The sequence below is a fragment of the Papaver somniferum genome, chromosome 3 (genome assembly GCF_003573695.1).
Source record: "Papaver somniferum cultivar HN1 chromosome 3, ASM357369v1, whole genome shotgun sequence".
In the NCBI taxonomy this organism is placed as follows: Eukaryota; Viridiplantae; Streptophyta; class Magnoliopsida; order Ranunculales; family Papaveraceae; genus Papaver; species Papaver somniferum.
The window spans coordinates 181266854-181279140 of record NC_039360.1 but is presented as its reverse complement, the minus strand read 5'-3'; the positions used below and the strand labels follow the sequence as shown (position 1 = coordinate 181279140).

The 12287-nt window shown below is 38.3% G+C and overlaps 1 protein-coding gene across 1 annotated transcript; it reads right to left on the bottom strand.

The window, feature by feature from the left end:
* Positions 1 to 887: 887 nt before the first annotated feature.
* Positions 888 to 2993, bottom strand: LOC113358196 (pirin-like protein). Its single transcript, XM_026601728.1, has 6 exons — positions 2621 to 2993; positions 2453 to 2502; positions 2306 to 2373; positions 2143 to 2205; positions 1934 to 2037; positions 888 to 1839 (listed from the first exon to the last, which is right to left on the bottom strand). Exons 1-6 carry the CDS (start codon positions 2821 to 2823, stop codon positions 1347 to 1349), a joined length of 981 nt encoding a protein of 326 aa, XP_026457513.1. The 5' UTR covers positions 2824 to 2993; the 3' UTR covers positions 888 to 1346.
* Between the last annotated feature and the right edge of the window lie 9294 nt (positions 2994 to 12287).

Here is a 12287-nt window from a genome sequence, read left to right as displayed (position 1 = left end):
AGTGCTTAGATTTAAAGCGCAATTTTAATGGTGGTGAAGTTGCTGAGTTTCAAAATTTGCTGCACTGGTGGAGGCAGTACAACCTGCACTAAACAACGGGGCAGATGCATGGTCTTGGAGTCTGACGTCTGATGGACAATTCGGGGTTTATCTTTGTATTCTCATCTTATAACAGGCACATCTAATTCTTGTTTCCCAAACTTCTTTGTGCGGAATAATTTAATTCCACCTGAAGTTTTTTGTTTGTTTGTTTTGTTTGGAGAGCTGTATACGGATGGAAGGCTTAACACTATTGATAGGCTTGTTCGCTAGGGGATTCAGTTGCACAACTCGCGTATTCGTTGTGATGACGAGAGTAATGAGCATATCTTGCTGCACTGTGAAGTGGCCTTCTTTTTTTTTAATCGTTAAAGTGGCTAGAAGAGTGGCAAGACTAACTCTTAAAGATGGAATGTCATAGGTATTCCTTTAATCCTTCAATGGAAGAAAGTTTTGGCCTCTTAATGAGTGATTTCTAAATAAACAGAACTTGAAGTTGTACTCTTATTCAGACTTGCATAACAGTGTTTCGGCATTGTTCTAGTCTGGTTGCAGGAGAAGGAAACATCCCTAGTTCAAAAAGAATCTACAGACTTAACTCTGGAGGAGAAAGGGAAGTAGGAGTAGTTATATCAACCTTGAAATGGGAAAACAAAAGGGGTGAAGAGACGCCTCTTCACAAGAAGGAAGCTCGATTCTAAGAAAGAACTGCAGCAGGAAGATCAAGAACACGGACTAGGTCTCACAGTTTTGGGTCTTGACTAAAGAAAATACTATGTTTTTGGGTATTTTTCCAAGTTAGCTCTAGTCTCCTTTAAGCGGATCCGTAGTTATTAGTCTATCCACAGTTTGCCAAAAATAAAATAAAAAATTCCTACAAGCTTGGTAAAGCTTACATGAATGATGAAACAATTATACCCCACCCAACACTCGAAAGGAGTTTTGAGTATCAACTCATTACAAACACCGAGTGCTTCTTGCACCTATTGACCTCCTTCCAACTATTGGGTGCAAAAAATGATTAACAACACAACTCACCAACACCACCACCAACAACTACATCAATCTATCTAACACCAAGAACCCAAAAGTAAGCACTTTGAACAAAAAAATGAATAAACCCAACAAACAGTTTGTACAAGAACACCAACAAACGGTTTCTAATGGATTTGAATATTAAGACACTATGATAAAAATGAGATGATGATTAACTGAATCTTGAAACTTCATACCTTTATTAATGTGTTTTCCCTTTGCAAAGTGATAACACCCATGAGCCTATAATTTCAACAAAGTATCTTGTTACTTCAGCCCAAAGGTTGAGATTTCCAGTACTTAGCCTTCTCAAATCCGTCTTTAGAATACCGATAATCCTCGAATGTCTGATCAATTTCAGCTTGTGTATTCATAACAAACGGCCCGTACTGCACGACAGGTTCATTCAAAGGTTGGCCTCCAATTAACACAAACCTAAGTGAATTTCCAGATTTATTATAAACACTCAATCCGTCACCAGAGCCTAAAACTAACGTATGATGAGCCGTAATCGGACTGGAGTTGGTTGAACCAAATATTCCCTCCCCTTCAATTACATAAACAAATGCATTCCATGATTCTGGTATACTTTGGTGCAATTCAGCTCCTGACTTTAGTGTAAAATCAAGGTACATTGTTGGCGTTCTTGTATAAACTGGTGAGCGTATACCCATGGATTCTCCCGCAATAATTCGAACTTCAACCCCGTCTTTTTCTGCTCGTTCTATGTCTTTGCTTTGAATTTCTTGGTACCTCGGCTCGATCCTAATGAAAAACGATAATTTAAAAAATAAAAACTTTAACTTTTCTACATACATGATCAATAAAGTTAAAATTTAAAATGTATAGTGTTCCTTACATTTTATCTTTAGATGCTAAATTGATCCAAAGTTGTAAACCTCTTTGAATACCTTCCCCTGCAGGCATTTCTGAATGAATAATTCCTCTACCAGCAGTCATCCACTAAAACAAAGTAATCAAAATGAGACACAAAGTTTTTCGAATTATAATGTTTTTGGCTAGTGAGAAGTCTCAAACTATAATATTGTTTTGGTTTCATTCATATACCTGAACATCTCCAGTTTTGATTGTTCCTTTATGCCCTGAAAAATCTTGATGAGAAAAAGCTCCCTGGAAAAATTAAAAACCATATCACCCAAATTCAGTTTTTTAAAATTTCAAAATCCCAATTAAATACAGGAAATTTGTTATTCACGAACAGTAAGCTGACCTCTAGCATATATGTAACAGTCTCAAAACCTCTATGAGGATGATCTGGGAATCCAGCAGGAGGTGAAACTGCAATATTATTCAAAACCCAACAATCAAGAACATAAAATTTGTCAACAGATTGAGAGAACCCAGATTATAAACTTACCAGAAAATTCATCCAACATAAGGAAAGGATCCAGGGACTTCAATTCCATTCTAAGGAAAATATAAAATAAAAATCAACAACCAAAATTCTCATTGACCGATCAAAAAAACAAGAAAAGGATTAAAAAATAAATATCAATTGTATAATTTTAGGAAAAGAATAAAAAACCTTCCGATGCTTCTGCTAACAGTAGCTCCTTCTCCTTCACGTTGAGGTTTAGCTAATACTTTCTTAATGACCAATCTTGATTTATTGAAATTCTGATTAACTTCTGAAGACATACTTCTAATCAAGAAACAAGAAGAGATTTTGGTTTTGGTTCGTGAGAGCAATTGGGATAGAAATCTGTGATTATTTATAATAGCTCTCATACGTCTTAATCTATTGAACAATTAGGTCTTCACTCTGTTTGTGAAGTTGTCTCTGTCTCTATCTCTATCTCTATCTCTGTTCTTCTTCTCTATACCCTGTTTACTAGTAGTATTTATACATGAACAAAAAAGAAAAAAACAAAGAAGTTAGAAGTTAGTAACGACTTGAACGCCGGAAGGGAAAAAGAAAAGAAAGAAGGAGAAAATAGGGCATTGGTGGGTTAGGCAATGCCACAAGTTACTTGGGGTTGGAAGAAGCGTGTGTATGACTTTAGACTTGAGGGCCCTTAGTAATTATTTTGATGTCACTATAATCTCATCATGATGCCCATGGTTAAAGTTGTTTTGGATCAACTATTAAATTTTGGGTGGAAGTTTCTTTTACCTATTTGGCTAGGTAATCTATTATTTAGGTAATTTATTATTCCTATGACTTGTGCTTTGAATCTAAGAGCAACCGTAGTCATGAGAGGCAAAAGAAAAAAAAAAGCCAAATAGCTAAGCTATGTTTAGTTTTTGAAACCTATTACAGGGTTGTTGAATCTATTAGAGGTACTTCACTCATTGGTGGGTTAGGCAGTGCCACAAGTTACTTGGGGTTGGAAGAAGCCTGTGTATGATCCAAATGGGTTATTTGGTTTTTGGTACTCAGGTTTTGACCTAAAACTGGGTTTGGTCTAATATTTGTCCAGCATTTGCGTTTGGTCTAAAGACCAACGTTGACCCACATTGACCATGTTAAACCTTGACTTCTGTTAAGTAATTATTAAAAATATATATAAAAATCAAATAATAAATTTATTATTGAAATAATTATATATCTACCACGATACCTTTTTCTCGTTAAACATTTACATTAGATAATTGGACCCAAATGCTTTCTCTGGGTCTTTTCTCGACCATGTTCTGTTGGGTCTTTTCTCGAGCAGGTAACGAGCATTACCGAGCAAAACTTCATTTTCTTTAACTAGGTTCTCGGTTAGAACCCTTAATTCAGTTTGCAAGCGGATAAGAAAGACCAAGTTCCCTCTTGATGCTCCAAGACTCAGTTGCCGTCACTGGCCAAGGTTCGATGTTTTTCGCCAATGATTAAAGCAAAGTTCAGTGACAAAGAACAAGTGGTAAGAAGTGGTTGAGTTATGGTATTCTGGGTTTAGTTTGAATCCGCAAATATTCAGTTCAAGATCAGTACTGTTGTTGAGATTTATGTGGACTATGGAAGAATTCAGATGAGGATTTTGTGTTTAATGCAAGCAACGGATTTGGGTCATTCTCAAACAACAGTGAGAAGAAGATGAAGCTGGTGGTATGAGTTATATGGAAGTTCTAAAGCAAACAAGGAGGAAATGGTGTTATGTACTGTTTGATTATGATGATAAGTGGTGTTGTTTATGAATGCTTGGTGGTTTATTGATGATGGTTTGTGTTGGATTGAATTCGCAGGAATTGGAGAGCTAGAAAAGAGGATTTCTTGATGCACAAAGACATCATGAGTTTCTTCTCATCAGGTGTTTGCAAAATTACTTGAATCAAGGAGATGAAAGAGTTTATCATGGGTTTGATCAAGTTCTTGAGTTGAAGTTTTGTTGTTGCTGTACAGATGATATGGGAATGAATTTGATGGTGTTAGGGATTGTAGATGGGGAAAAACGATTTGTTGGTTTTCTAGGGAACAAAGAGACAATCGAGCGATCGAAGACTCCTAATCAACCGAGCAAATTGCCTAACCTCAAACAGATGCACTGCACGGGAGTGCTTTTAAGTTCGAGATATCAATTTGTAGGACTCCGGCCTAAACCAAGTCAATGGCCGTTCCAGAGTCAATTCAGTCACAAAGAGGGAAGAGGGTTGATCTGTAGGAGGGAAGCTCAGAAGTGTGTGAGATCAATGGTAATATGTGAAAATGTGTTGTGGGTTTCTGCAAATGATGAATAAGTTTGAGTGATCGAAAGAGTGTTGGTCACACGATTCTTGGTTAGACGATGGATTGTCTGTTCAATATCTCGTGATTTTCTGTGTGTTTTTCGTACTTCCTTTCAATCATGGACTCAGAGACTTATTTATATTGATGGAAAATGTAAAACACATTGATCTCCAGTAAGTGTGATAGTTGCTCGAGTGAAAGAGTGGAAAAGTGGGAATCGTGGTTTCACCAGTTCCTCGTACGTGAGAAGGTTGGTTAATTGTCCACCCACTACTTTGTTAACTCCCTCAACTACTTGCACGACTTACTCACATTTCTCATCGTGGATGAACATACGTGATGTAGGCCGCCAGACCAAAACCCTAATGGGTATCCCCCATGTGACGTGATTAAATGTCTCACGAACGTGGATTTGACTAGTCAGTCGTTTGATTTAATTAGACAATGGGTCTAAATTTGTTCAGTGGAGCATTCATGGATTGAGCGTCTGCTAGGACACAGTTCTCGGATAAATGTGATAGTCTGAGTAAATATTACTCCAGCAATTGATCGATAAATTACTTTGAATCGAGCGTTTGAGCAAGTATTGCTCACTCGATGAATTACTGAATATTAATAAATGGATCAATATTTGAACAATTGAGCGAGCATTGCTCGTTCAGTGAATTACTGAATATTGATAGTTGATAGTTGGATCAATATTCGAGCAGATGAGCAAGTATTGGTCATTCGATGGATTATTGGTAGTGTGACCAAATAATAATTAATTGAAATATTGGCAGAGCTGAATATTATATAATTAATTTAGATGTTGATTGCCAGATCAATCATAAAATTATTAGTGTTTGAACTTCTCAGAATTGTGATTCAGCGAGCGTTTGTTCGAAACCTAATTATCAATCAATTGTCCGTCAATCGATGAATTACTAAAAATAGGCTATTGAGTAAAGGAGGGACCGACCACATGGGATGATGGACGACCATGTGGTGTACAAGTGCTCGAGTGAGCGTGCTCCGGGGTCCTTTGCTGACTGGCTGGTGAAAGAATGATCAAATGCTAGTGTTGATCATTTATTAGAATAGTGCTCGAGCGAGCGTTAGGTAGTAAAACCTAATTGTGGAGAGCTGAGGGACCGACCAAGAGGGAATGGGACCGGCCCTTGGTAGTCGTGGGACCAGTTTCCAGTCGTTTGAGCGAGTCCCAAGTTGGTTAGAGAGAGTTTGGACTCAATATGAGCGATTGCTAGCAAATTATGTCAAAATTGTGAATATATGTGGAACCGGATCCTTGCAAGCCTTAGGGACGACCTTGGTCGGTCAAGGCAGCATTCCCATGTCACCACGGTGTCCCTGTCTCAGTCCTGAGAGTTTTGGTATTTTCTGACGATCGTTCGAGCAATGTTTTGAATTTTCAGAAGAGTTTGATCTTGAATGAAACTCTCAATTTTTGCTCAAATGAGCAAGAAGAACTTTGCTCATCCGACACATAATTTGAGAATATTAAAATAATGATATTTTAACTTTTGACGTGAGAAGCCTAGTCGGTCGAGTGATCATTTGACTTTTTGGCTTTTCCATGGTTTGAGCAATATTTGAGAAAATATTGAAAAACTAGGGTTTTCGGTCAAACGATGGAATTCCATGAGATGATAGAAATAATAATATGTGAAAACAAGGAATTGTGAGGTGTGGGATTGGCCAAGGCTAGGGCATGGCCGACCGGCTAGGTGGCCCGGTCCCGTGACACCTTTTCCCTATTTTTGTTCGATGAAAGCATGGAAACCTAAGAGTTTCTCACAAACGAGGGAGTTTGCTCAAGTGAGGGAAACCCTATGAGATGAGAGAGGAAATAAAAAATATTAGTGAAAATAAAATAAGGGAGGGACCGGCCATGGCATGACCGGCCGGACGGTGGGCCCAGCTCCACGCCTTTCCTTATTTTATTAATTATTGTTTTATTTCCATGGGTCGCTCGTTCGTCCATACTTTGATAGTTCGTTCGTGTGTTTGGGTGCTCGTTTGTGCATTATTTGTCGAGTACACACGCACCATTTTCTCAGGACATACTCGATGACGGTCAGACGCCCGATTGTGGAGTATTTATTACTAATTCATGAACTTCCGCTGGGAGTGATTCATGAAACGGAGTAATAAAATGAGTTGAGCATCTATTACTAATCCATGAAATCCAGTCGGGGAATTCAGGGAACAGAGTAATGAGATAAAGTGATTATCTATTACTAATCCATGGGATCAGCCGGGGATCGATGTAATAAGATAGAATAGATTATCTTCTAGGAATTCGGTCGGTGAATGTCACGGTAGAATTAATCTATTGTAGAATCGAGATATGAGATAGTTGAAGCATCATACTCGTTCTGGAAGGTGCATAGTCAGGGAAAAACATGCAGCGTTGTTAACGTCCTGAAGGAGTTTTGCCCTCTCAACAAACAATTATGTATGGAGAGCCGCCTGAATCTGTACACCGTATCTCTACAGAGTCAGGGAACAACGAATGAGTGTCGCCGACGTCTTGAAGGCGTTTTGCCCTCTCAACAAAAAATTATGTATGGAGGACCGCCCAATCGTTCTTCTATGTAGAGGCAGGTTTCTCTATGTAGTCAGGGAACAACGAGTGTCACCGACGTCCTGAAGGCGTTTTTTCCTCTCAACAAACAATTATGTATGGAGGACCTCCCAATCTTTCTTCTACATAGAGAGGCACGATGAGCTGCGTAGAATCGAACGCTCAACAAGTGGGAGGCCTTTCGAGAAACATATTCATCGTGGCTCTGAGAGGTACTCGATCAGAGATCGTGAAAACGGTTCACAGATCGTGAAAACACAATTCGTCACATGCGTTCCTGAAGCCGGGCCAGAAACATGCAGTATCATGATTTTACGATTTTACCCCTTATTGAAAATCCACCATAAACATTAAGTCCCTGCTTAGTGAGGGACAGTCATGTTCCGAAGTAAGCATTAGATGGTGATTTTCCAGTTAAACGAGATAAGTAGTCGGACTTAATCGTACAAAGGCATTTTCAGAATCCCTGATTTTCTCCAATGATGTCGTGTACGAGCAAACCATAGGTAAAGACCCTGACATGTGATAGAGTCCTCCCATGGTGACAGAGAGACGAGGCACTGCTGATTAGATGGTCAGACGTCCAGTTTTGGTCGGTTTAGCGTTTGCGGGCCCATGCCCAAAAAGGAAACCCATGTTTTATTAGGTTTAGAAATAAAATAGATATAAAAGGGAAGAGACCCTAATTTTTTTTGTATTGACCGACCACTTTTCCTTGATTTCTTCACGCCCAGAGCAGGAGGAGAAAAATTTCCCGGAGCCAACCGTCGCCGTCACCGTCCGGCAAAGTTCCGGCCAACTCCCGTCGTTTTTAAGTTAAGCGATTTTTTTCTTTTTTAAATAAAAATACATGAGTTGTTCACGTTTATTTATTTTTTTTTGCAAAACTAAAAATTTATGTATGATCGAGTTTTGATTCCTAGCAATTGTTAGACATAAACAATTTTTAAACCAATAAATGTTCTCCCAGTAGGAGTTGTTTACATGATGTAAGTTGTGTGAATCGTTCATATGAGTTTTATGAATTGCTCATTGTTTTGTGAAAATCATGTTATGATTTCAAATAATGAATTTTTATTCGTCTCTGCAGGTTTCAGGGGATGAACAAATTCTAAGGATTTTGCGTTTGTAATCACTACAGCTAGTGAAACTATAAACATGTAAGAGTTAAAGTGTTGCCATTTTGTAGTTGGGCATTTTCATTCCATGATCAGTTGTCTTGTTGAATAATGTGCTGAAATAAAATGTTGCATGTTCAGCAACTTTTGAAAAGATGACCGATTCTCATGATGACACCTCCAAAGACAATGCTCCCAGGGATGATGCTTCCACAGACACAACTTCAGACAATGGTGCTTCTGTAGATGGGACTTCTATTGACGGAGAAGAAGGAGAGGAAAGAGTTGGACCTAGGAACATTCCAAATGCTACTGATGAATTTTTCGTGGTCCAATATATGCCTAAGAAACGTTACTCTTGTTACGTTAATTACTCTTAGTGTTACTCTTATTACGTTAATAGTGTTACTCTTGTTACGTTAATTACTTATATTTTAGTAATTTAAATTTTAAAACTAAGTTATATTATTCATGTCAACATTTATCCATTTACGTTTTATAATTTATTTAAATTTGCAAATCCATTCGCACCCAATCTGCTCATCAGTTTACTTGCGGGTGTCACATTCGACGGGTAATGAATTGGACGTGGATTAAAATCCCATGAATTGGATACGGGTGATACCAAATCCGCACTCACCCATCCGATGTTCACCCCTAGACGAAATGTTATACCAAAAATGCGCTTAATACTTACGTGTGGGTTCCAGAGGTGGTCTACAAGTTGTATGCAAAGAGACAAACATTATAAAGCATTTCAACGAAATCCAGACGCAAGTTATATGTCCGTTTGAGATCCAAAAATAACTTATATGTTCGTTTGAAATCCAGAAATAATTTATATGTTTATCTGGCTCCGGAAGCTTCTAATAACTACTGTCCAACTGAACACGCGCACTAAAATAACGTCTCGCTATATTTGGTAATAGTTATATTTGGGTGTCGGGTCTAGCATAGATTTTTTAGCTTCATCACTTTTTGCCTCTCCTCGCTCCGCGTCGAAATATTGCCAAATCTGGCTTTTTAACTCATGACCAAGATAATTTGTTCATTTTTAGTTGGTTAGCTTGGACTGGGGTTTGTTTTGCGAACGCGAATATTTTCATATTAATAAAACTTTAACCTTTGCCTTTGGAAAAAAAGAATTGTTCATTTTAACCTTTCTTTTTTCTCGACAATTATTTTCTTCCGTAGTTCACTTATAATAATGTTACACTGCTCCACGATGTCAGATGCAATAATCAAAACACAAGGAAATCAGACAAACAAAAGTAATTGATATTTAGCTCATTTATAATGGAAATGATCGAATTGACGAAACGAATGAGTCCCCGGATCTCCGCAACAACAAGGAAAATACTAAAAAAACATAGTGAATCACGTTTTCAACACGCTGTCCTTAAGATATTGGCGCCAGGCAATACGTTGTCCTTAAGACATTGGCGCCAGGCTACACTCAAGAGTGGTGCTATAGCCCTCATAGGACGATGCCCCCAGGATAGAACACCCTACTACACCTACTAGTATATGTATTAATGCTCAACTTTAGCTTCGCAACTCCGGAAAGACCTTCAAGGAAAATTTCAAAAACTTAAGAAAAACAATAAAAACATTGTTCTTTAGGTCTCTCTAAAAATATAAAGAAACCATTTTCCTTGATTGCATAGGTTGATAAAAGCTTGTTTATATAATCTCCTATTACAATGTATAATACAAAACAGAATGCGTTTTTGAGTTTGGACGGACGGATAACATTTTGAGAGACAAACAAGTGATCCGACCATCCCAGTCTCATCTCAGCCAAATACATCTAGTGGCTTTGGTGTTTGTAATCTCCTTCATTTATGGAGATATTACTAACCCTGTTAATTACATTTAACAACCCTTTGCATTTTAATACCAATTCGTTTTACTAAATAAAAAAAATGTTAGTTTAGTTGATAAAAAAATTCTTACGCGTTATTGATTTTATCTTGAAAAATAATCTTTTGATCACCTCTGGTTTCATCCTACAAACATACAAAATTAGGGAGGGCGCAACATGATAAGTAAAAAAATTCGTACCAGAGTATTTTATTTTTTTCACTTCTACTTGATTGACAAAGTTTACCTCATTTTTGTAAAAATAAAATAAAATAATTTTTACTGTGTGGTGTAATCGTAAAAGACATAAAGAATACTCTTAAAAGAAATTCATATTGCATTTATTTTATTTAAATGAAGAAACCAAATCAGTGTACATTTATAATATAAAGTTTATGACCCTAATTATGAGGGAACCAATCAATTAAAATTCATAACAAAATAGGTTACAACTCTCATATCCGTCGGTTGTCTTTAGGTGGGATGAGATTGGGATGGTCAGATGGAATGTTTGTCTCTCAAAATGTTATCCATCCGTCCAAGCTCAAAAACCCCTTCTGTTTTGTATTATAGATGTTTACGGAGGCGGGGCTTCGCCCTGCACCCGTATGAATGAGAGTTCTAATAAGCTATTTGTTGATGGTGGTTTTTAGTTCAGGTCTAAATTTGTAAAACCCTGCATTTAATGTGTCGCCACTCTGCAAGGAAACGGAGCCATGTAAAAGTGATGAGTGTTCAACCTCTTCACTGGCGCATTTACTGAACAACTCAATATTTTCTCATGAAATTTGTCTAGAATGGTGCATGTAGCAATAATCCCTAATATTCTGTAAATTTTAGCACCTTGCCTGTATTATTCAGTTAATATAAGTTTCTTTGAATGACTTCTGTCCTATGTTCCCCTGCTGAACCCTTAATGTTGATATGGCATGACAATTTGTGTTCACTCGCAACAGAGTAGCACGAATCAAGGATAAAGTCTTTGCATAAAGTATTCAATCGGAAAGAATACTGCTATCTGGTAATGAACTTAAAGAACTCTGTGTCAACACATAGAATTCAATCAATTTTGTGATAATTCACAAGATTCAGATATTACCCTGACGAATTTGCAAAAATTAGGGTTTTACGCCTTGCGCAGTATATCAGACCTTGTCTGTCGAAATTAAGCCTAGGAAAACTAGGTAATTAATCCGCCATGGATTAGCAGGTGCAAAATCTTGCCCAGAATCAGAAAAAAAGAAATAAAGGAGCCGTAGAATAGGAGCAGCAGCAAAGGGAGGCGTGGCCATGCCTTAGGCCAGCCGGCTCCATTTTCCATTGGCCACCCCCATGTTGCCTAAACCGGCCCCATTTCCCTCGACCCCCAATCAGGTCGCCTTAAGCCCGCCACACGCACATAAGTTGTGGATGGGCCCATACTTGTCGATCCTATTTCCCATCGACCAATCAGGTTGCTTTAAACTTGCCACACCCACACCAGAAGTGTGGCCACGCCCGCTTTTGGTCGACCCTCTCTTTTTTGACCAATCAAGTTGCTCTAAACCTGCCGCAGTATTAAAAAAGTGAGGCAAAATTGCGCCAATACCAAATTGGCTTTCCAAAGTTGCGCCAATGCGCTAATTGGCATGCCAAACGTGCATTCCCAACATATCGGACGTGTCACTTTGCTACAGAAGCATGTCGAACGTGGCAACATACCATAAATAATGCACTTACGTTCCAACCCATCTTATGTTCGTGGCCAACGCCATAACAGACTTCAATGTGATTATCCTAATCAGAAACACGACCTTGCATGGTCAAAACCCTAATTTCCAGTCGTGGTACAAATTATGCCACTTCGGGCCCCACAACATGCCACGACCCGTGCGGGACCCAGGAAGCCCTAATAAAGACGCCATACCATAGCCACCCATGGCAATCCTTGCTCCTGTGTCCGTTTCCATATGATGGCTTGTCTATGGTTCCT